This window comes from Carex rostrata, chromosome 3, assembly GCF_964058835.1.
Source record: "Carex rostrata chromosome 3, lpCarRost1.2, whole genome shotgun sequence".
NCBI classification, from domain to species: Eukaryota; Viridiplantae; Streptophyta; class Magnoliopsida; order Poales; family Cyperaceae; genus Carex; species Carex rostrata.
In genome coordinates, this window is record NC_135920.1 from 7,928,560 (window position 1) to 7,954,862 (window position 26,303).

General features: G+C 33.8%; 3 protein-coding genes across 4 annotated transcripts; all 3 read right to left on the reverse strand.

The window, feature by feature from the left end:
• Positions 1-5,466: 5,466 nt before the first annotated feature.
• Positions 5,467-8,660, reverse strand: LOC144551252 (HNH endonuclease domain-containing protein). Of its 2 annotated transcripts, XM_078299149.1 has the most exons (4): positions 8,472-8,660; positions 7,753-8,149; positions 7,080-7,202; positions 5,467-5,985 (listed from the first exon to the last, which is right to left on the reverse strand). In XM_078299149.1, the coding sequence occupies exons 2-4, from the start codon at positions 8,021-8,023 to the stop codon at positions 5,831-5,833; spliced, it is 549 nt and encodes a 182-aa protein (XP_078155275.1). In that variant the 5' UTR covers positions 8,024-8,149; positions 8,472-8,660; the 3' UTR covers positions 5,467-5,830. The 2 variants fall into 2 exon arrangements, with proteins under 2 accessions (XP_078155275.1, XP_078155274.1); XM_078299148.1 differs by lacking the exon at positions 8,472-8,660 and having other exon boundaries at positions 7,753-8,295.
• A 6,730-nt stretch (positions 8,661-15,390) lies between these two features.
• On the reverse strand, positions 15,391-17,743 carry LOC144551257 (eukaryotic translation initiation factor 5A-1/2-like). Its single transcript, XM_078299155.1, has 6 exons — positions 17,558-17,743; positions 17,278-17,425; positions 16,667-16,789; positions 16,067-16,123; positions 15,897-15,971; positions 15,391-15,765 (listed from the first exon to the last, which is right to left on the reverse strand). The coding sequence occupies exons 2-6, from the start codon at positions 17,398-17,400 to the stop codon at positions 15,664-15,666; spliced, it is 480 nt and encodes a 159-aa protein (XP_078155281.1). The 5' UTR covers positions 17,401-17,425; positions 17,558-17,743; the 3' UTR covers positions 15,391-15,663.
• A 6,105-nt stretch (positions 17,744-23,848) lies between these two features.
• Positions 23,849-26,095, reverse strand: LOC144551258 (eukaryotic translation initiation factor 5A-1/2). The gene is made up of 6 exons (XM_078299156.1): positions 25,971-26,095; positions 25,726-25,873; positions 25,120-25,242; positions 24,619-24,675; positions 24,470-24,544; positions 23,849-24,338 (listed from the first exon to the last, which is right to left on the reverse strand). Exons 2-6 carry the CDS (start codon positions 25,846-25,848, stop codon positions 24,237-24,239), a joined length of 480 nt encoding a protein of 159 aa, XP_078155282.1. The 5' UTR covers positions 25,849-25,873; positions 25,971-26,095; the 3' UTR covers positions 23,849-24,236.
• Positions 26,096-26,303: the final 208 nt, after the last annotated feature.

Below are 26,303 nucleotides of genomic sequence, written 5' to 3' on the forward strand. Positions count from 1 at the left end.
TTGTAAATCGTATTTAATTGAGATTCATTGTTTTGGAGATTTTTTAAATATATCTTTTGGAGATGCATTGCAAAACAATAATCTTGTATAGTGGAAATGGGAGATGCAAAGCAAAACCATGCATCTTTAGTTGTTTACGGATCTTATACAACTGGGTTGGACATTTATTTGCTCCAAATTAATCACAACCATTCAAAGAACCATTTTTTCGAATTTGATGGTTCATGATTAGTGTTTTTCGGATTTGATGGTTCATGATCAGTGTGCACCATTTTTATACTTCTGGATTGTACATAATCCATTTCTGGTTCAAATGGAGGCAATGGACATGTCCATTACTTTAGGAATGGAGGGGTCTATGAACCGGTTCAACCTAAATAGACTTGGTCCATACCTTACTCATGAACTGCGAAAAAAGAGAACTTTTTTTGCTCCCACCGGGGCTTGAAACCCATGTCACTTGGGTGGGAGCCAAGTACCCTAACCACTATACTATATTAACTTTCTTGTTACCATCTTGATTCTTGTTTATTATATATACGACTTTTATAAATTTTCTAGTCTATATAGTTTCAATGTTTCTTGTATAGTGAATAAATTTTTTTTTTAATGTAAACTATATATATTCTGTCGGAATATTTATTTTATTAATATTCTATATAATCTATATACACTAACCCTAAACCCTAAACACTATATATTCTATATAATCTACATATACATATAAAATAAAATTCGTATTTAGATTTATCAAATTTACACAAAAAAAATTTGTAAATCAAATCTGAAATTTAAAATTATAGAAAAATATACATACACATATACATATGCATATAAATATGGTTATAAAAAAACGAGTTTAAAAAAAAAAAAAAAAAAAAAAAACCGGTTATTGGATAACCGGACCAAAACCATATTTCCGCTAAGCCGTTAACCGAACCCATACCATTGGTCCGCTAAACGGTTAACCGAACCCACCGGTCCGCTAAACCGTTAACCGAACCAAGGGTCCGGTTAACCGTTAACCGAACCAAGGGTCCGGTTAACGGTTAACCGGTTTGGATAGATTTAAAATTTCAGTGTCAAACCGGTTAATTTTTGAAATTTAATTTAAATTTTGGATAAAAATAAAAAAATCGGGACTAACGAGCTAGCTCTAAGTGGTTTGGTGTGCGCCAGTTCATGAAGTCAGCTAAGTGTGGTTTTGTAACTGGTTTTTAAACCTTATTAGATGTACTTGTACATAATCAATGAGGGTAACAATCATTGACGACACCTCACAATTTAACTTAATAACTTAATAATATTGAACTAAATTAAAAAATATATAAATAAAAAAATGTATATTGATTTTGAATTAATGTTTATATAATTTGAATGTTATCATAAATTGTAGAACTAAATTAAAAGTATATAAATAAATAAAAATGTATAAATATATTGATTTTGAATTAATTTTTATATAATTTGAATGTTGTCATAAATTGTATATACATTCAATCAAAAGTTGATTAAATATTAACTTCTTTTTATAGATTTCAACTTTTTTTAAATAAATAGTAGAACTTATATATCGATTTTTTTTAAGTGGTAGTACAGATAAAGTTTTGATCATGTTCGAAGTGTCATGTTTCAAAATTATAGATTATGTTTTTGAACCATCAAAAAACAAATTTATGAATTATTTTTATGGTTGTCAAAATTATCAAGTTAATGCGATGAAAGTAAAAAGTGAGATTTTGAGTTAAGAGGAGGAAGAAGAAAAAAGAAAAAGAGTGACTAAAGGCTTTTCACCCTGCCAATTTTCTCTCGTCAAATACTTTGGTAATGAGATTTTGGAAGGTAATTTTTTTTTTATCTTTTTAAGTTGTAGTTTTTATTCGGATGGTAAAAGACGTCATTCTTTGTGTGAAAGGTTAAAGATTTAAAAATCCAAACAAAAAAGTTTTTATGAATATTGAATTTAAAATGCTAGATCATTATATATATATTTTTTAAAATAGTTGTGTCAACCGAAAACTATGGCTTCTTTTTCAGAATTCTAATTTGGTGATCGAAAGAAATTCAATTTTTTTTTATCTTTAACTTGCAACAGCATTTCAATAAATTTTACTTAGCGTAGGATGTTTATGCTGTATTATCATGAAATTATTAGATTAGCAGGTATACGTATACGTCAGGATTATGTTTAGTAGATGAATAAAGTAAAAAAATAGAAAAAATTATTTCTTGGTCTGTACCAAACACAAGTTAGTATGACTAAATTATAATTGTTGTACTCGCAAATCTTATTTCAAATATATTTTTATCAATATTGGTAAGCTAATCTGGTTCAATCAGTTTCTGGAACAATGAGAATTATTTCTTTCTTTTCATGTTTCATTTATTAAATTATAACAGGATTCTACTCAGAAACTTAATAGTGTAATAAATTACGATTAATATAATTATATAAACAAACGAGGTCTGACTCTTATTGTTCTCTACAAAAAAAATAGCTCTGGTACCAATGAGGTTAGCAACTAGATTTTGCATATAACTAGCGAGTACGTATTACTTTTTTTTTTTTTCCTTTTTGATGTAGTAATACCCTGCTTGTTTGTGTATAAGATTTTCTTTAATAAGAAAGATAGAAGTCTAACTTATCAACTTCTATTTATTGTTGATAAGAGATTTACAGTTCAAATTTTGAATCCATGAACTTTCATATGGAAGATGTGGTCATTTGTTACTAGATTAAAGTATAATTTTCTGCTCTGTGTATAAGAGTTGATATAATATATCATTGACAAATTATTCTTTCAATTATTTACTAGTGTATCTTATTTTTTATTTTATTTGAAAGTAAATGTTGGAAGTCAAGTCATTTAACTATTTAATATCTTTGTATGTTATTTGATATATGTAATGAATATGTCTTAATTCTGATAAAAGTGAAGTCACTTTTCAAATTCTAAAAAACAAATATTTTCTAGTTAAAAGAGATGGTACGGAAATTAATTAGGTGGATTGAATTTGTTTTCCTAAAAGCAAACATATGATCGACTTTTTGTGAGTATATTACTTCAAATAAAAGGCACTCAAAGCTTACCAAACCTGGTTTGATTTAATAGCGACAAACTTTTTCTCTTTTGAAAAAAACGAAAAACAACCTTCAATCTACTAAACTTTGCGGATACAATCCAAAGAAAACTTCCAAAAAATTGAACTAACTATCATTCTACATATTTTATTTTTTTGAACTTGTTAATTATATTAGAAATCTTCAATAATATATGAAAAAGTGATCTGCTAAACGTAAACCTAGGATTTCCTAGGACAGAGGCTTTCCATTTAAAAATCGGAGGTGGTTCGATAGGCATCAAATTAAATTCGCTCTGATGTTAGATCAGAGTTGTCTAATTCGTATAAATTTATGCGAATTAAGTGCACTCAAATCTTGATGCAGATTGGATAATTATGACTAAATATCAAACAAAAGTTAGTCCGACATCTATCGAACCGTCCCGCTTCCGTCCTATTTTTATTTTTTTCTTTCTTTGAGAGAGAATAGAAAGAAACGTTCAGTTGATTCATGCATTTTTTTTGTCGACACAAACTATTTTGTGTAATAGATATCAGAGTAAAACTAGAGTGTTTCTAAGTTCATCAAATTTTTTTGTAAACTCAACTCTAGAATTTATTGAATTTACTTCAAACAATAAATTCAAACCGATGAAATTCTTCTACTTTATGAGTAATGCGTCTACATGCAAAAAAAATAAACTTTTAAATGAATTTAATGTAAAGTCAAGTGGTCAAAAATAAAAAGTTTATAAATTAATTATAATACATTCATTTTTTTAAGTGTTTTTTAACCACTTGACTCTATACTATATACAATAATTTGTACTTTTAAATTTTTTGCATGTAGACGTGTCACTCATAAATAAGAAAAAAATTTAATGATTTGAATTCATCATTTGAAATCAATTCGATAAATTTTAAAATTAAGTTAATAAAAGAAATTGATAAAGTAAGAAACAGACCTTGTCAATTATTTGTCTGATGGAGACAGCAAATTAATACATGCATGCATGTAGCTCAGTATCTCTTCCTTATTATATGTCCACGTTAGTGATCGGTGTACATATTTAATTACGATTTCTAAATTTAGTATCTATACTGTACGCATGTTACCATCTGTTCTTATCTCTGTCCGTTTTTTTTTAAAGAAATTACACTTCTCTCCAAGAAATTCCTGCCATCTCAGACGAAATCCAGAAATTGCGCAGCGTGATATTAGTGTAAAATTAAAATTTCTTTATACTATATTATAAATTTAACAATATTTTTCACGTTAATTTTAAAACTAAATTTATATTTTTAATAAAGATAACAAAAAAAATATACTTTTGAGATTACTAAGTTAATTTGGGTTATTTTCTAGGCCCATATGTGCTTTCGTTGTGAGTAGCAAATAATGCCCTTTATATTTGGAATTCACATCCTCTTTGGTACCGGACAAGGGAATCTTTTATAACTAGTGGATCCAGACTCTTCTTTTAATTTTGCACGAATCTCAAAACACAAATAATGCTGACCCTGCACTATCTCTGAATAGATACCGGATTGAGCTAATCTAGACTGTAAAGTTGTAGGCTCCACTGTCCAATATCTGAGAGGATATACGACTTTTCGTATAAACGTGAGGCAATTAAAAGGTCAATTATATCAAATAACCACATGAAAAGACCATAATAGTAGTATCCATACAAAATATGATCATAAATATTAGTATAGTGATAAACTTTCACTCATTATCAATCTGTTCTTGTTCGATTTAAATCAATATATACACTTTAAATAACTTATATATTGTTTTCTTGATTTCGAGTAGCTGCGATATGATACACTGATGAGCTTAGTAACAGATGCATGTAGTGACTGTAGTGCTGCTTATGGTAATGACTAATGACTTTTAAAAGTGGAAGGAACTGGTGTCTCACCAGTGCAAGACATCACAACATTGGTATTCTTTGTGCGAGATTTGGGCTTTCCATGTATGGCAGTAATCTCTGCCAAGAACAAATCCAACTGGTCAAAGTACAGGTTAGCTGATCAGGCTCTAAGAGTACCTACAAACATCGTAGTGCTAGACTAGATGTCGATGCAATCACAAGCCACATGCAAATTTCGGTGAATGGCATTTGCAATCAGTGAGCCCCTCGTCAGTTCATGACTAAATTGAGCAAATATTGAGTTAGGTTTTGCCGAATGAAACTGAATTGGTTTTTTTCCGGTTCAGCTTGATTCACCACTTAAATTCACCTAGAACAATATCAATGCTAGAATTAGAATGTACTGTTCTCAACATACAAGAATCTGTAGGATATAAAGTTGAAGTAAATACTCACCATCCAAGTACTAGAAATAATGCATGCAATGCATCATACATGTCATTTAATTCAGTAGTTTCAAATGAAATTTAGGAGAAATATCCCACTGAATTACACTTATCATTAGGACTAATGTCCGATCAGTGTCGCAATGTTATAGCTAAATTAATTTCTCTAAGCTACTCCTCCGTGCAGCTGCCATCTGTATAGCCTTACCATTGAGAAGACAATTTTATAAATGTTGCAAAACCATAATTTAATAATTACATACAGCATTGCTTAAAATAGTGTTTGTGCATTTAACCAAAAGAATGTAATGCTTAAAAAATATTGTCTTGAATAATAATTTGTTGAATAGTGCAATAATCAGTACTGACCAATAACTCAGCAGAGCCAAGGAGCATTGCAGGATTACTAGAAAACACTGGCAAATAGGGTCCTACAAGGTTTTGTCAAGATGGTTCTTTATGGGGAAGTTCACATGGGGCTAATTTGTCTTTCAATTTAACCTGGCCAAGCATCTCAGCAACAGTACGGCAACGACATTGGTTACCAGGTCGGATTACATCCCCGTATACTGCCATCTCAATTATATCAAGCTCTTTGTCTGCAAGAGAAAAATGTAAATATCAGTTTTGAAGAAGTTTCATATTGATGGTGATTGGTGAAAGTATCCTGTGAAATTTAGATTACTTGACATTAATCACCCTTAATTTTTTTTATTGCAATTAGCACCCTCAAATTTTACATTGTACTCACTTGTTATTATAATATTATGGGAGAATTTCATGTATACCCCTCAAAAACTTCGAAATCACATATTCCCCCCTCTAAAATTCATAATAGCATATTTGCCCTTCTAAATCTTCAAAACTCTCAAATTTACCCAATTAATCAATAACTAAAATTAATCATACTTAATATTCTCTAAAAAATAATTAATCACCTAATCCCTCTCCTCCTCGTAATCTCCTTCCACTGAATTCTTCCCGTGAAAGGATTTTGGGGATTTTGGGGCATATGGAAATGACATGTGGCAGCTTCTTTCTTGGATTCCAATAGTTGTCGGATAATCCCAATTTGTAGTGGCATTTTTCGAATCAGAAATGGGATTATGTCGTTGGGTTTGTCTCCATCAGTTGTCGTGGAGGCTTCAGATGCAACCCAAAATGGAGAATTAGTTCCGAATTGAATTTCAGTGATTATGAAGGGTTGAATTGAGAAAATTGCGAGGAAATTCAAAGAGAGCAAAATAAGTTGACCTTTTCACTGGAAGCTTGAAGCTAGAAGCTGACCTTTCAATTGATTGGGAAGATAATCGAAATAGAGAAGAAAAGGAATTGGAAGGAACAAACTTGTTCTCTTTAATATTCTCACAGCTAGCAATTGAAAGATGTCTGTTCCATCTACCATGGCCACAGGAGCGATTCAATGGAAGGAGAAGGAGAGGGATTAAGTGACTGATTATATTTTAGAGAATATTAAGCATAATTGATTTTAGTTATTCATTAATTGGGTAAATTTGTGAGTTTTAAGAATTTAGAAGGGTAAATATGATATTATGAATTTTAGAGGGGGAAATACGTAATTTCAAAGTTTTAGAGGGATATACGTGAAATTCCCCCTAATATTTTTGTGTGCCATAATGTACTTTGTAGGTAAACGGAAATCTGATACTAAAATATTGACAAAGATGGTTACCAGTGAACTTTATATCACAGGAGAAACCCCGAAGCTCAGTTTCATTTACCCACTCCTTGTTAGATTTTAGCCTATTCACCCTAGTTTGAAGAATCTGGCAATTATCGGCTGTTGACTCACCACCTACAGAAAAAGGAACAAATATGGTACTATAGTTCAGATTCTGTAATGAGAAAAGGCCACGAAACTTCAATAATTTTTGCATTGGACTAGACATTTGCTATGCTCATGTTAGTACTACTGATATTTTCTTAGCATTCCAGAGTCCAGACATCACTGATAACTTACTTAGCAACTGTGATGAGCCTCCCAGGTGTGTTTCAAAATTACAATCATCTCAAATATTTTACTTCTTATTGCCAAGGAAAATAGAAGACTTTTGTGATTTAGTGCCAATGGGAAGTCAAGAACTGAACTTCCAGTTTCCCGTATCTATTCAAGTCCATGTATTGTACTTGTGCCAATTACGCTTGGGGCCATATACAATTTGCATATTCTGCTATAAGACTAATTGCCAATTCTGTGTCTCTAAATTTTTTTTTTTTTAAATACAACGGACTTCTATATCCACCTTTATAACCTTGATTCTGAATTTCAAAAATTAACCAAACATGGAAGCTACCTTAAACTTAATCTCCTGACCTGGTCATCAGAGTAATTAAACAAAAGTTACCTTTAGAAAAAGGGATGATATGGTCGTACTCATAGCAGAGGCAACCATGGCAATTCCAAAACCGCTTGCAAACAACATTGCCAGCTGGATCCTTGCGCCACCTCTCAGGATGTCGACCTGACAAGACCTCAGCCTTCTGCCAGCACTTGGCTCGTGTCTTGACATCGAACGACCTCGGCCTTCCCCCCTCCCCTTTCTCCCCTTCTCTCTCCTCTAATACCCCCTCTTCTCCCCATGTTTTCTTGTCCGATCGACGCGAAGGAGAGGCCATTTTTGAGCTTCTCCTTCGCTTCTCTACCGGAGCTTTTTTATTCACAGCAATTCTAATCGGAGTGCGGGTTTGGCTCTCCCGGTTACTTCTTGCGCTTGGTCGGTGAAGCGTTAGGCGAGTAGAGACCTTGAAGGGTAAAGGAGCAAAGAAATGTAAAGCGAACAGTGCCAAAAGGAATGCGCTCCGGTAACCCACTAACCCGATCATGAGTTTGTAGTCCTACTGGATTTGGAGTGGGGGTGCTAAAATGCAGTTTTATTAACGCGTAACGCGTTTGTATACTGTAGGCTACAACCGGTTATGACCTGAATAGGCGAAAGCAGATGTTTCTCTGGTAAACAGAAAGGGGAATCTGACCATTTGTTATATCGTATTTGAAAAACTAGTCAGATCTTAAAAATATATTGGCCAAAATCCGGAGGAGAAACTAGTTTAGATATGAGAGTACCTTAGAATTGCTTCTAGAAGATAGACGGTGCCAGGTTCAGCAGGCAGTTCAAAAATCAAAGAGCATCTTCAATAGTGAGGGTGCCCAACCAACAGCCTTCTTTTACAAGTGATTCCAGCTGCTTGTAGCGACAATACTTGTCAGGAGCATTTTAACAAACAGTTCAAGTGCAAAAGAGAGTTGAAAGAGGAAGTAAGCTGAATGAGGGTGAGGCGGCGGTGGGACTAATTTTGTTCAGTGGGGAAGAAGCACAGTGGTACTTTCTTTTTTTGGTCTGTTTATTATATATAAGGGATCCTTTAATATTAGTGCGAATCTAATTTGCACGAATTTTAAAACAGATCGGATGGATAAGATTCATTAACTCAAAAGATTCCCTTTTGAGTTAATGCAGAGGATACGAATTCCATCCTCTCAGGTTACCGGACTGAGTACAATTGAATTGGACGGGCCAAAATTGATATTTTTAACTTGGCACGAATCTCAAAGCACAGTGGTACTTTCGTAAAAAGAAGAAGGGAAAGCCAATTGGGGAATCTGACCATTTGTTATATCGTATTTGAAAAACTAGTCAGATCTTAAAAATATATTGGCCAAAATCCCGGAGGAGAAACTAGTTTAGATATGAGAGTAGAAGTAAAGTCCTGTACTGTAATTTAAAATCGGAGGCTGTTTCATGAGAATTGGATCAAATTTAATTTGATGTCAGGTCGTAGCCATTCAAATCGCATCAAAATTTGTACAGGTTAAGTGTGCAAAAATTTTAATTCAGATCGAACAGTTTTAATAGGATATCAATCCCCACTCCTTGTAATTTAGGGAGCTAATTTGGCAATTACTTGGATAAAATAAAAATGAGGAGGGTTCAAATACTTTCATTTTTTGTGCCTTCACTGTACCTCTATTTTTAAAAACTTTAATTATTCAAAATTTAAAACTTAAAAGTTAAAATAAAACCGTTGGATATGATCTACATCATTTTATTTATGCACGTGTAAAAAATTATGCAATTTTAATTTTATTTTGATTGCCATTAAGAACTTGTAAAAAACACACTAATGTAAATGATTTCTAGACGTTGATTTTTGAAGTTATTGATTTACATAAAAACAAAATTGAAATGTGATATTTTTGTATAAACACAGAAAAAAAAAATAACATAGATCACATTTAACGGTTTTATTTTAATTTTTAAGTTTTAAATTTTGAGTTATTAAATTTTTAAAAAATAAAAGCATAGTAGAGAAACAAAAAATGAAGGCATTTAAACACTCCTCTAACAAATTTCAACATATTATAAGTGAATTAAAAGTTTTGCAATATCTTTTTAGCAAAGTATATTTTCGGAAAAGTCAGAGCAATATACTGGGCACAACAAACCATAAGTTTATTTCCCTTATAATTTTCATGAGAATACATTGCTAAAATATTTCATTTAAGATTTTATTAAACTTCAGAAGAATAGACACTCAAAAGTAAACACTTGATAGAACCTGACTGAAACAGTGAAAAAAAGACTGTCGCTTTGAGAGTCGTAGAATGCCATTCCCCTCAACTCCGCGCAAAAAACCCTCCGAGATATCGGAGCGATATCTCATCGTCTCAGAGATTGCAATTTTGAGAGTCGTACTACCGTCTGGTTCTTCGTCCCGCTCACTCCACTCCTTCATCTGTCTCATTTATTTTGCTTCGTCTCATTAAACGGATGACTCAATTCAAGAATTTTGTCTATGGTCATTCCGCTCATCTGTCTCGACTTTTTGGATTCGGCTGAGGGTATTGTGAATTTGTCGCACCCTACAGTATCTACTACTATATGTGAATAAGGTATGCATTTTTATGGTTTATTCCGATGACGAGAATGTAAAGAGTTGTCTTCTTCCTCTTCTTCCTCTTCTTTCCCTTCTTCTATCTCCTCTCTGAGAAGCAGTGTTTTAAAATGCGGTTGCATGGGCCGCATATGCGTATGCGGTCGGCAGTCGTGCTCAGAATGCCCATGCGATCGCATATGCGGTCATGCGGAATAAAAAAACGCATATGCGGATTAAAAATGCGGCCATGCAGTCCTTCCATGCGGTTTGATAATTTGATTGTATTTTAATTAAAATTTATGTGAAAAAAGTCAAAAAAACTATTGTTGGTTATGTCATTATATGAAAATAAATTCAAATATATGAATATGAATATGAATATATATATATATATATATATATATAGGACTTGGCTACGGTGCTATGGGTAGCTAAGAGGCCTCCCGTGCTACGGCTCAATATTCTACTTTTCAAAATTCTAATGGTCGATCCGAACCGTTCATCTTGTTCTCCATATTAATATGTGCTTGGAGACCAAATTTTACATTTTTTGGAAATTTTTTACTATTTTTTTAGATTTATTGAAAATCGCTGTTTTTCAGACAAATCTGGACCATAAAAAACAGCGATATTCAATAAATCTAAAAAAATAGTAAAAAATTTCCAAAAAATATAAAATTTGGTCTCCAAACACATATTAATATGGAGAACAAGATGAACGGTTCGGATCGAACATTAGGATTTTGAAAAGTCGAATATTGAGCCGTAGCACGGGAGGCCTCTTAGCTACCCATAGCATATTAGCCAAATCCTATATATATATATATATATATATATATATCTGGACCATAAAAAACAGCGATTTTCAATAAATCTAAAAAAATAGTAAAAAATTTCCAAAAAATGTAAAATTTGATCTCCAAACACATATTAATATGGAGAACAAGTTGAACGGTTCGGATCGACCGTTTGGATTTTGAAAAATTGAATATTGAGCCGTAGCATGGGAGGCCTCTATGCAACCCATAGCATATTAGCCAAATCCTATATATATATACACGTGAATTTTTATTTTTAAATCCACATGAAAATCTGCATATGCGGTATGCAGTGCCTTCCGTATGCATGAACAAAACCGCATTTTAAAACACTGCTGAGAAGTGACTCTTTTGGTCCGGTTGATTTAGTTTCCAGTCAGGTTTGATTCAGTGCCTTCTCGACTCAATGGTGACTGTCTCAGTCCGGTTTGATTCAATGCCCTCTTCTTCCTCCTTTTGAGTGGTGACTGTCCTGATCGGATTGATTCAGTGCCTCTCAGCTGTGCATTTCTCTGGGCAGCGTTGATTTTGGAAAAAATAAGACGTTTTGTCCTTAAGAAATGATGTGATGCAACATGGTCCGCCAGTCATGCAACTCGAAAAAATTACCTTTGTGTCTATATTCCTAGAGAAGAAAATCGGAAGGCCCACCTACTTGCTAATTGGGCACGAATAGACTAATTCGCATTCTCTGACTTCACATATCTGTTATTAACAAGACACAGCAAATTAGATGATTTTACAAGTAGCTTAATGTATAGGTTTTTATTTAAACAAAGAAAATCTATGTAATAATTACCTTGTAAATTGTTGGATCAATGCAATTGCCTATAGGCTTTCAACCGAAAAAAAAATGCCGTCCCCCCCCTCTCCTCCTCTTCACACTCACCTACTGAGCAGACGAGGCATCTCTCCTTCCGCTATCCTTTTCCACTACTTTGCTTCCATTGAGCCAGCTAGGGGCGGAACCAGGAGGCATTCATTTGATAAGTTTGGAGGGTGCCACATGAACATTACTTCTTTGGTGTACAATATTTTAATTAAGTAAATCAGATTTTATGGGGGGTGCATAGCCCCTTCTCGCACCCCCTTGGTTCCGTCACTAGAGCCAGCGTTTTCATTTCAGATTTGATCGCTGCTCTCCACCACCTCATTTCCATTCAATCAGCGCTTCTGTTTCGAATCTGGTCGCTAATCATTACCACCTCATTTTTGTCGAGCTGATGCTTCCACCTCGGATCTAATCGCCGCTCATTCACTCCGCCTCGTTGCTCCATTGGCATGCCTAGGATTGTGATGCTTGGATAGCCTTAAGGTTTGGTCCGCAACAGTTAGGCGATCAGGGGGGTTTGAGAGTCCACCACTCTATCTCGGCTCCTCCGCCTAATCTGGTCACTGCTCGTCGCTCCGTCTTGCCGCTCTTCGCATCGTCTCGATTCAATGGGTTCAAATGGAGGTGTTGTAAGTTTGCCCCCACCTATATTGTGGTATCTACTTTGTGTACGTTTAAATAAGGTATATTTATGATTAATGATGATGGTGATGGTGACCCATTTCATCCTCCATCTTCTTCTTGTCCTCCCTCTCTTCTTCTCCTTCCTTTTACCTATCTCATTTCTCAGTGTTTCATTTTAAATAACTCAGGCACAAACCGCATCTGAGCATGAAAGCCCTCCTGAATACCCCTGCTTCGCTTTAATTACAACAACAACGTTTTGTGCTAACGATAATAAATATGCTCACGGCCTACCAATATGAGCATTAGCACAAAAAAATCCCGTAGGCTCACTATCTACTGATCTGAGCGCAGTAACCGCTTTTTTAATTTTATTTTACTTTTCTTGTCAACTTTTATAAAGTTGTTTCAGTTGTAATAGTGTAAGTATTGGTACAGTTGTTGTATATACTAGTATGAAACGATGTGTAACTGGTTTTGTCCAGAATAATATGAAATTAGGAGCATCATTCTTTCGGATGGGCAATTGTACATGATTTTATTGTATGATCTGTATATGATAAATAAAATAAAAAAAATTCACATCATCGATTTGTGTCTTTCTATTGTAATGCATCTATGTCCATTTGTTCTAAGCCGATTCTCTCATATCTTAAACACTTGTAAGTTGTACATGTATTTCTTTGAGACATCTCTCCTAAATAGACAAGGCTAGAGCGAGGGATAAGGCAAGAGAGACAATATCTTCACTGAGAAGGCGATATCTAATGAAGAAACTTCAAACGGGCGTATCTCAACGCTCGAGTGTCTAGTTTCAACATATGACCACTTTTCGGATTAAGTTAAAGTTTTCGATTAATTTTTTTTCTTTCTAATTTTTTATTTTCTTATCATTTACCATACATTTTTTTAGACATTGTTCACGTGAATATATGAACCCTTATATCTAGAGTTATTTTGTTATATTTTTATTTTTGTAGTTCAAATGTAATTCATGTAAATATTTTCATTTTAAAATTTAGTTTAGCATAGTATTCAGATCTAGGGTATATTATAAAAAAAAATTGCTGAGATTTAGTTTAGTATTTTATCAAAAAAATAATAATTTAGTATTTACATTTTGAGAATTTTCCAAAAAAAAACTAGAACCAACATAATTTTTGGCGGTTTTGTTCCTAGTGAACTGACAGGAATCCTAAATCCTAATGGTTCACTTGGGGCGTTTTAAAAAAAAAAACAATTAGGCATTTGTGCAAAAAACATAATTGAGGATATTTATAAAAGAAAAATAAATTATATTTTTTTAGTTCTTAGCTGGGTGCTTTTGTTGGTTTCGACCTTAAAAAATAGAGTGAGTCTGGGTACTATGCATATTTTTTTTGTTGCTTTTGTTGGTTTCGACCGTATTACGGATCAATATTTTCATTTCTAAAATTCTAACGATTGATTGAAACTGTTCAACATAATTTTTATATGAATATGTATTTGCATACCAAATTTTATATTTTTTATTATTTTTTAAGATTGGTAGAAAATTAGTTCTTTTTTTATGATTCAAAATTTTCAGATAAGTGATTTTCTACATATTTTAAAAAATAGTAAAGAAATTTAAAAGAAAATAAAATTTGGTATGCAAGTACATATCATATGGGGATTATGTTGAACGGTTCGAATCAACCGTTAGAATTTTAAAAATAAAAATATTGATTTGTATTATATACCAACCCATAATAAACTATGTTAATAGAGAGGGAGAGAGCAGAAGAAATCACCTCTCTTATCAGTTCGGACGAAATTATTGATTATCTTTTTGCTTTGTTGATGAACTTGCCATACTCCTCTCGATCAATTTCATCTGAATCTCTTGTAATTGAAAGTTTGTCAATCTTCCTCTTAATGGAATTAATCTGCTCGTCCAATTGCATGCTACTACAGTGATATGCATAGTACCATAATAGTCCATAGACTCGATCTAAAAAGTATGCTGTCCCGTTCAAAAGATCGAAGAAATTTGTGGACAAAATAAAGAAAGAACTCTCCAACGTCCATTATTCCCTGCACTGGGGTACGCATCGTTGGCTTCTTCATTTGTCGGTGATAAAAAAGTAGTCGGAAAACAGGTTTTATATTATTTTTTTTATCAATTTAGATAGGTTAAAAAAAAATCAGTTTTTTTAATAATCAGAATATCCAAATAAGCGGTTTTGTATCTCTTTTCTATATTATATTATTCTTCTTCCCTGCAGCCACGAACCTCGGAGACCCACAACTCCTCTCCGTCTCTTATTTTTCACTTCAGCCACGAATCACAAGACAACTCTGCCTCTTCTTGTTCTAGCCAGCAATGGTGTAAAAAGAGTCCAACGAGGATAATTGTGTATTTTTACTTTGACAAAAATGATTCTCGCAAAATTTCTTAATTTTGTGCTGGATTTTCTCATGCGATTTCGACGCCTCCAAATAGCGTCAAATCAACGAGGATAATTGTGTATTTTTACTTTGACAAAAATGATTCTCGCAAAATTTCTTAATTTTGTGCTGGATTTTCTCATGCGATTTCGACGCCTCCAAATAGCGTCAAATCTTTTCTTTTCCCGCTCATCGCTCTCTTCCAATCATTCAAACAGTGTCAATTCCATTTCTCTTTCTCGTTTGCGCGAGAAAACCTCCCTTCCGATCAGAGGGTCAGTCAGTCAAATTCGAGACTCATGCTCGCATCATTTCCATTTCATTTCATCAAACAAAAAGATTTATATTATTGGCTTCTCAGAAAACTAAAATATTTTAGCAGCAACGTCACCAAATCACAGCACAGCAACCGGCATAAATTAGACAACGCTAATCAATTGTTTAACATAAAAACACCAAGTAGATAGTTTGTTTACAACTCTATTGTCAACCTCAAACAAGCAAGTTTTAGACCAGATACCAAATGAGAAAACAAAAGAAAAACATTAAATAGGAAAGAGCGGATGATTGGATATATTATAAAGCCCAGCAATCACTGCCGCTTAGGGTTTGCACCAAGCAAAAGCCACAGCTCAAACCAGGTAAATTTTTTAAAGTTTTTCAAATGGCTTCTCTTTTACTCTTAGACAGATAAAAATTTACTTGGGGCCAATATCCTTCAGTGCACAGATCTGCTCCTCTCCCATGGCAGACATCACAGTCACAACCATATCCTTTCCTTCGTCAAATCCATTCTTGAGCTGTGTTCAAATCAAAATTTATGATCAAAATTAGAGCACAAATTACTAAAAGTAGATAGTACAAAACAGAAAGGGCAAAATTTAAATTACTACATTAAAGAAGAAAGTAAAATAACAGGAGGTAAACAAACCTGACCAAGAAGAACCTCATCAGTGGGGAGTTTCAGATCATCTTTGGTGCCACCACTTTCAGTCAGGAGACTCACCTATAACATTATTACAAAAAGAAGTTAGAAAAATTAATATGCATGTAAAATTAATATGCATATGTAGAAGAGTGAAATGGTAGTTGATAACTCACAAATCCATCCTCAGATATGTCAATAAGCTGGAACTCAGTACGGTTCACATGAGGAACCTGAAAATAAATAGTTAAGCAATTATCAGAACATTTCAAAGAATAAAAAATAAAACATTAATACTGAAAAATTCCGAAAACCCAGTAGTAGAAAATTAAAAAAATACATAAAGAATACTGTTTTATACAAGCAACTGAATCAAAGGACGAAAAAAACTTAATACTGCAGCGGAGAACAGCATTGTTTCCTTTTAATATAATAAAATTCAGAATATGGTCAGATCAGATGCTAATCGGGTCATCCTGACCACTAATGATCTGGTCTAACCCTGCATAAAAAAATACTACAATATTACTGACACATCAACCTATGTGCATCTCAAATTACAAAAAATATGAAGGTTAGTTCAACTTCCAACAAATATAACTAGAAAATTCCAAAAGTGATTTAAATATTATATTGTATTATATTTACAGTATAGCTATTTAGTTCATGAAACAATCAGTACTTGCCAGGTCCTATATCTGCAATCGGGACTGACTCTCCTTTTAAAAGTGCCACAAAATATTTTTATTTAAAAGTTGATCAAGAAAAGGCCATACATCACAGTTGTGGGAGGAAGGAACAATATCCTCAAGCTTCTTTCCATTGAAGATATCAATGGCAACAAAGTGACACTTGGCATGGCCGTGCTTGCCGGTCTTAGAGGTTGACACCTCAACAACCTATTAATACAAGTTCATTTAAGATCGACGATTATGCAGTCTAATAAAATGGACAAATAACCAAAGAATAAATATTAATTAAGTGAGACTACAGAAACTATTGTTGAGTTTACATGTGAAGGATTTGAAATCATGTAATGCTGTTTAGGGTTAAGCAAGACCCAGAGTAATTTCTCTGCAGCAGATTTAATTAGATCTAAGCATTGGCTGCAATTAAATAAGTATATGTCATAATTGTTTCAATTGCAGCCAGATTACTTTGATATTAGATAACATGAATATTTTCCTTTGAGATTTTTCCGTGCCTAATATGCCAACCTTCAGATAGATTTTGAACCAAGCAGATCAAATCACACTAACTACAACACGAATATAGCATAATCAGGTCAGATCGATCAACCTTGTTAAGAACTGATTGACCACAAACAATAGATTAAGAAAAAGAGCGCATTAAAAAGAAACTACGAAAGCCAGATCAAGTCAAATACCTTGCAAGGTCTCCCCTTGATAACGATGTAACCGTTCTTGCGAATGGTACCAGCTTGCTGCGGATAAGTCTTAGACGCGCCCGCGTCAGCCTTCGACTCAAAATGGTGCTCCTCGTCCGACATGATTTCAAATCCTAGCTTAAAAACCCTAATACAGAGATGCGATTTTGAGATCAAAACCAAGATCGATCGATCAAATTATAACGATGAAACAAAATCAGGAGGAGGAATAGATAGATGATAAATTAAAATTTTGGTTTCTTTGATGATATTATTATACCTTTTCCGGGAGAGGAGAAAGAGAAGAAAGGGGAGGCGGCGGGTGAGAGGAGAGAAAGTAAGAGCGAGCGAGAAAGAGGGTTAAGATATCAGACCCACAAATAATCCTGTCACGGTTTATATGTGGTATAATCTGTGTTGCAGTTCCTGCTGCGTCCTAGTTTCAAGTTTTTGAGTAATTAATTTGCAATAAATAGTATTTGAGTTTTTGCGTAATTAAATTCAGCTCTGCCGATGTAACACGTAACTGTAATTAGATTCAGCGTTGCAATTATTTACAGGATCTAAATTTAATTACGGGCAATTTTCTGTTAAAAGAATATATTTCAATTGTAGTAATAATAGAAAATAGGCTTTCAGTTTTTTTTTCCTTCTATTTTTTATTCCGAAATTTTTATTTATACCATTTAAAAAAAAAAATAAACCAAAACACTCCACATTATGGGGAGTTCCAGATTTACCTGGACCGCTAAGTCAATATGCGGTCCATTTATAAGGGACCGTAGATTGGTTTAGATGTCCCTCAAAACTTGAATATTTTTAATATTACGATACATTTTTTGGACTTTTGGGGATCTCTAAGCCAATATGCGGTCCCAATAAATGGGCTACAAATTGGCTTAGCAGCTCGAATAAATGTAGAATTTTCCATATTTTAAAGTGTTTTGGTTTATTTATTTATTTTATTATGGTTTAAATAAAACTTTCGGAGTTTTTATTATAGTAAATATATCCTTCTAACTTATTTATATGCCCATATAACTCTCCAGCCTTAAAATTGAGTCATCAAAATTTGTAATACCCATTTTACTCCGGGATGTGATATGAGTACCCGCACTCTCATCCCCCCATTATCCCCCCAATTTTATTTGTTCAATCTCATCCACATTTCTCATGATCTATAAGGAATTTTGCAAATCTAAAACCATGAACATCTTCTACGCAATTTTATCTTTCAAATGAGATCCATGATGACGTACTTTCAAGCTCGTCATCACACAAGTATTTATACCTCGTCATTTAAGTATTTATACCTAGTATTTTTCACATGTGACACTGCTGACATTTAAAAGTATTAATATCAAGTATTACAAGTATTTATACCTATGGACGGAAGTATTTATACCTATGTGGTCAACTATTTTTGTTAGAAAAAAGGTTGATGCAGGGACGATTAGGGAAATGTGATGCGGAGATGCGGGGTCCACGATTAGGAATAAAATACTTACAAGTATAGGTATAAAATACTTACAAGTATATGCGGAGATGCGGGGTCGGGTTTACGGGTGAGTGAACTTGGAAAAAATTTACCATCGCTTTATAGTCGGGTTTAGGGGTGTTAATGGTATTTTTTTAGCCGTTTACCCGACCCATATCGTATTCGATAAGGCGGGTATGGATAAGTTTTTTTTCGTTAGTTTATTAGGTATGGGTAAAAAAAAATTTCGTTAATCATATGGGTAAGGATATGGGTAATGACTATTTCGTACCCGTTACCCTATAGGGTAACCATAAAATCTACATATATATACAATTCAATTTTCAACCCACTTAAATATATATATTCGTGTTTTTGAATTTTCTTCCTTTATAACAATTTAGTTGGAACTGATTGCACATTTATTTTTATTTTTTATTAGAAATACAATTACATATTGTTAAATGAATGAGTTTTTGATATTTAATTTGTAAAATGTAATAAAACTAATTATTATATTAGTATTATCCTTTATCACCCGTTACCGTTTCGTTAATCGATAATATTAACGGATGAGGATAGAGTAGGGTAAGATAAAATTTTAATGGGTATGAGTAAAGTATAGGTAAAGTCAATTTTAATAGATATGGATATGAAAATGTCTCCACCCGACCCGTACTGTGTCTATTGACACCCCTAGTCAAGTTGAATTTAAATTTTAACAAATTCATTAATCCGACCGTTGTACCCCCCCTAAATGATACTGTAGGAAATACTACGAATATGCTCAAAGTGTTTGATATTAATTGTTCCTCAAATGATTATGAGCTTTTAATAAAATAGAAAGTTAGAAACCATGCTGTCGTTCAAGTTTTCAACAATTTTATGAATTCGTAACCTCTGCATTAACTCAAAAAGGAATCTTTTGAGTTAAATTATCTGGACCGTTTGATAAGTTTTGAGATTCGTGTAAATTAGATCCGCACTAAAATTAAAGACCCCTATGTTATAGGTGGGGGGGCCGGATGAGTTTCATTTATAATCGAACAACTGATATCTATTAACTCAAAAGATTCTCTTTTGAGTATTAGCAGACGATGCGGACTCCAATTTTATTGGGCCTGGGAACTTGTCCGAAGCCATTTGGATAGGACTGCTTTTCAAAGCCTTTTCAAACCGCTGGATCAAATTTGATGAAGATCGGTGAAGTTAGTTCTAACAGACGTGGACTTATTTCCGTTAAGCAAAAAAGAAAACAATCCTCCCTTCTTTTTTCTCTGTTGATCAAGGAAGGAAATTATCTACCTCTACATAATTGATTTAAAATAAAATCGCTTCAAAAATATAAAAATTATATGGAGAAAATATTCTCTCCCTCCTCCATCCTCTGTTTTTCTCTGGGCTTGAGAACCTATCCGAAGCCTTGCTTTTTTGCTTCTTTTATTTTGCTATATCAAAGTTATCTTGACTGTCTATAATTTATTTTTCCTTCAAGGTGTCATCTGGTACGTCCACATAGGAGAAGTCCAACATCTCTGATGGGCCGTCTTCTTCAGTGTCATCCCATGCTAACCTCACACCTATGATGGAGGATACTGATTTCTTAGAATATTTATTCGACACAAACGCTGACATACCATGTACCATTCAAGACCAAGAAAGAATATGCATAATTTTGGAGTTAGTGTATAATAAATATCATGTACATGAATTATTTTTGCTAGTTATACTTGTTTTCTAATTGTTTCTTTTTTGTCTATACAATATCTGTTTTTGGATCTCACTAGTATTTTTTTGAAGAACAACGAGGGTCAAGCCCTCATTTATATTAACTGCAGTTGGTTACATTTGATGGGTTTTTGAGTGGTGAAAACCCCATTTGTAAAGAGAGAAATAACAGTAAAGGAAAAAAGAAAATAAAAGCAAAAGCAGCATAAATCGAAGTGAACGAAAAAACAGAAAAAAAAAAAAAAAATTGAAAAAAGTCTTCCTCCAGTGGCCTTATTGTTGGGATTTTGAGTAGGTTATAGTGTAATAATTCGAAACAGTTCAAGATTTGTTCACTACCCGAAAAATCAGAATCCAAGTATAAAACTAATTCTAGGATTAAAACAGATTTTACCACTAGACGCGCAGCGGAAACTTCAAGTCTAGTCTAGCAGTAGCCTTCTTCTCCTTTCGTTCCATGTCAGATTCACGTAACAGCCCAGCAATCACGCCTCTATCAGTATCCACACGAACAGGTTGATAAACTACTGTAATTCGATATGCTAGTATCGAATTAACAACCCCTCTTTCTTTCTGTTTTTTCGAAAATCTGAATGATAATGGTCAACCCTATTCTGAAGCATATTTATAAAATATACGCACCAGTTCGTTTGAGCCTATTCATGGCATCAATTCGTTGAACCCTTTCAGAAGACTTATCCATTTCAGATCAGATCAGAATATCAGAAATTCGGGCCTAGCCCAATAAAGAGTTGATCCATATTAATTATTAATATGGCCCATAAATATTCTGGCCTATAGTACATTTCTAACACTTATTGTCTAGCGCCTATTGAGTTTAGAACTCTCCATTGATCTCGAACCTCGCTCACTAATTCCTCAATTGTTTTGGATTTTTCATTGAATATCTGATTGCACCTTTCTCGCCAAATTACAAAATTACTCAACAACACCATTCCTCTTCCTTCTTTGCATATCCCGGTGTCTATCATTGAATGTATGTTTGATCCTCCCGGCAGCCCTTCCCAGTACTGAGGGCTGCGATCCCTCACACCCTGATGTACCAAGCCCGAGACGTGGCATTCATTGAAAAGATGCTCGATAGTCTCACCTTGAGCCTTACACATATAGCGCATGCTCGGTAGATTGAACCCTCGTACTTGCAAATTTTCGGCCGTTAGAATTTTCCTATGTAATAATAACCAAGCGAAGACCTCACTAGTACTATGAGGGTATTTAATTTTTTTGAACAAATTCATCGTTGTATAATGACAAAAGAGAAAAAAAAATGCTATGTTAAAACCTTTTACTATTGCATTAAAAGAGAAACAAATTAATTCAACATGGATGTCAAAGGTTTTTGCAAAGGTCGGCTTTTAGCACTGACAATTTCATTGGATAAAAAAGACTCTATACATCCTACTGAACTAAATAATTGCATAAATACAATTCCTCGTTACATTAGTCCTAAGCAGGGGTAATTGCTCAGTTGCTCCTTATTTATTTCCAACTCCTTTAAAGATTGTGGTACCAGTTATGAATTTCAGTACCGGTACAATCAATGGGCATCACCATTGTCATGCTTTGCTGGAAGATCCACCTGTTGCACTCATGCCACAAGGCTGGACATCCCACTGTCCAGTGTCCCACAGTCGTTTTGCCAATGGTAGCATGTTTTGTCTTTGGTCACACCAGAATTCTATAATTGTCAATCTGATAACAGTACCGATGTGGATGCTGTGTTGCCCAATTACACCCCTCCAAACTGCGCCGGGTTTAATTACATTGATGCAGTATGTGATTTCGTCTCCAAAACGGTGCCTCGAATGCTTCACCTCAAAGTTGAAACAACACGAGAAAGAGAACAAGAAGATAGTAAAATTAACTTTGTAGATGCCTCAAATGCTTCACCTCCTGATAAAACTAACCTGTCTAATGGACCTGCTTCAAGCAGTACAGATACACTCTCTGAGCATTATTATTCATCATCCTCAGCAAACTTCATATTGCATCCAAAATTTTGAAAATGAACAAAGCTAGAAATTTTAATCCTTGCATTGCACCTTTATATTGACATAGCGTAACATAAAGAATGTATTACTTAAAAAAAAAAAAAGGAAAAATAATTCTGACACCAGTATACCAAATCCAAAATAGACAAATAATATACCCCGGAGAAAAAACTAAAAAGTTTATCATAAAAATTATGAAGGCTATTCTTCAGAACTGTTTCAATGAATTTTATTATGACTATCAAACTAATATTATTGCCAAACAAAAATAGAAATGAAAATCCTAAGGTTTGACAAAAAGAAATTTCAAATATTCTATTACCAGTTCCTATAGAACATACGCTCGTCAAGTACCATAATCTATATTAAACCTCTCAATCACCAAGTAGGAAGTGCTAAGTTTGATAGTTGGTGGGTCAGAGCATGAATTGTTGTTAGAGCTTAAGTAAATACTTCTTCGTCAGGATCAACGTCAATAACATCTGTTGAGGTTGACTTTTCTCTGTTACAGGAGAAGAAAGAAGTTCATGATCGCGACTTGAGATGGGACGCCAAATTGTGTTTCGAGATTTGGTAAAGGTCGGGCTGAAAGCATGAGATGATATTTTAGCTTTTGATGAGAATGATTAAACAACACAAGGTTAGAGAGAAACTTCCTCCATTGTTGCTCTGGATTTGATTTCAAACCAGAATAGAGAGTGAGGATGGTTTTTATTTTTTTTCTGCTTAACGGAGATTTTTTTTTTCTTTAACGGAAATAAGTCTACGTCTGTTAGCATTAAATTTACCAAACTTGATAAAATTTGATCTGACGGTCTGAAAAGCCATTTTATTGAACCATATGCGTTACATATGCTACAACTCGGGCGAGTTGGGTCCGATAAATGTTGACTATAATAATTAAAAACTTGCTGCGGATGTATTTTGCAAACAAGTTTTGACGAATACAAATGCAAAAATCGATCATTTGCACATTTCTAATGACAATTCCAGTGGACGTTTGATTTTAATAGGACTTGTTCCGTGAGAGTGGGAAAGGAGAATAAATTAGAATAGACATTTTATTCCAGATAAACAAGAAAGATGTTAAATTGTGAAAATAAATAATGGAAATTGAGTTTGAATTTTTACGGTTTATCATTTTACGAACAATTCCTCCTCTATTCCAACATGAACCAATTCTCTACTCCCGAGAGTAGTGATAAAAAAAATTAAGATAAAAAAGTAACCTGGGGCTGTCGTAATTAAAGAAAATACTTGGAAGAAACTGTTCAAAAAGAGGAAGCAGAAGTTTCTCCAACACTTTTGGACTTCTTGAAACAAAAATCAGAGACATCATTTCTGATCAATGATATAACCAAACCACACAGAAGCCAGCATAAATAAAATAAAAAATGCAGTTATGACACTAATCAATTCTTTCAAGTAGCATGAAAACACCACCCTGATAACTTGCTTACAACTCTAATGTTGGCACCAAATAAGTATGTTTTCGACCCGACAAGACAAGCAGATGGAAAATAAGAAAAGGACAGAACCCCGTTATTCAATAGATAATGCTAAATGGATGGATATGATAAAAGCCCGCAATCACTGCCACTTCGGGTTTGCACAAAGCAAAAGCCACAGCTCAAGCTAGGTAAAGAGAAAACACCTTGATAAACAACATCCTCATGATATCTATGCCATATAATTTTTAAAAAGTTTGCAAACGGCTTCTCTTTTACTGTCACACGGGTAATTTACTTGGGGCCAATATCCTTCAGTGCACAGATCTGCTCCTCTCCCATGGCGGACATCACAGTCACAACCATATCCTTTCCTTCCTCGAATCCATTCTTGAGCTGTGTTCAAATCAAAATTTATGATCAAAATTAGAGCACAAATTACTAAAAGTAGATAGTACAAAACAGAAGGGGCAAAATTTAAATTCCTACATTAAAGAAGACAGTAAAATATCAGGAGGTAAACAAACCTGACTAAGAAGAACATCATCAGTGGGGAGTTTCAGATCATCCTTGGTGCCACCACTTTCAGTCAGGAGACTCACCTGTAACAATATTACAAATGTTAGAAAAATTAATATGCATATGTAGAATAGTGAAACAGTAGATGATAACTCACAAATCCATCCTCAGAGATGTCAATGAGCTGGAAATCAGTACGGTTCACATGAGGAACCTGAAAATAAATAGTTAAGCAATTATCAGGACATTTCAAGGAATAATAAACAAAAAATTAATACCAAAACAATTATGAAAGCCCAGTAATAAAAAAATAACCAGAATATAGTACAAGGAACTGAACAAAACAACATACTGCAGCTGAGAACAGCATTCTTCCCTTCAAATACAATGAAATTTCAGAATAATAAAATTATTATTGACCATTAGCCCATAGGCTCAATTTTCAAAGATACTTTTAGTAATTAAAAATAAATTTGAAGGTCATTTAATATTTGCAGTATAGCTGCTTAGTTCATGAAACAATTAAGTGGGAAAGAATATACAGACTCAAGTCTAAACATTGTACTGGTCGGGTCCTATATCTGCATATCAGGACCATGACTCCTTTAAAATTCCAACAACTCTTAATTATATATCGATTTAGAAAATATGAACATACATCACAGTTATGGGAGGAAGGAACAATATCCTCAAGCTTCTTCCCATTGAAGATATCAATAGCAACAAAGTGACACTTGGCATGGCCGTGCTTGCCAGTCTTAGAGGTTGACACCTCAACAACCTATTAATGGAAGTTCAAACAAAGATCAATGATTAGATGGCCTCAAAAAAACAATAACCAAAGAATAGATGAAAATGATTAATTGAGCACAATTAGGGGCACTATGTTGGGACCTTAGAAATAAACAAAATCTTTGCTGCAGATTTATGTTTATATCATTCTATTCTGGGTACATTAGACCAAATTGATTTTTCTTTGACAAATTTTAATTAGATCTAACATAAGATTTGAATTAGCTGAAACTAAATAAGTATACGTCGGCCTAGATGACTATGAGATAAGATAACATGAGAATGGGAAAAGACAAAAGGAAAAAGAGCTAGAGAATGATAAAAAGCGTAAGCAGGTCAAATCATACTAACTACATCAAGAATATAGTATCATGTCAGATCGATCAACCTTGTTAAGAACTGACTGACCCAACAAGATTAAGAAAAAAAAAACCATAAAAAAGAACTACGACAAACAGATCAAGTCAAATACCTTGCAAGGTCTCCCCTTGATAACGACGTAACCGTTCTTGCGAATGGTACCAGCTTGCTGTGGGTAGGTCTTAGACGCGCCGGCGTCAGCCTTCGACTCGAAATGGTGATCGTCGTCCGACATGATTTCAAAACCTAGCTCAAAAACCCTAAATACGAAGGTAAGATTTTGAGATCAAAATCAAGATCGATTGATTAAATTTTAATGAAATATCTGGAGGGAGAATAGGAGATAAATTATTATACCTTTAATAAGAGAGATAGGAGGACAAAATGTGGAGGCGGCGCGTGAGGGGGAGAGAAGATTGGAGCGAGCAAGAAAGAGGGTTAGATATGAAACCCACAAATTTTGCTGTCGCAGTTTGTGTGTGTAACAATCTGTGTGTCAACTCCTGTTGCGTCCCAATTTATAATTTTTTTATATGTTTGGTTGGATTTGAAATAGCTTGCTAATTTAGATTGGCATGCTATTTTGAGTTAGTGAGTTATTCTTATATATATTTTTTTATTAATCTGTTCAAAATATGAAATAATTGTTGTTCTAAATTAACGTGGGTTTCATTCAAACATAGAAATTAT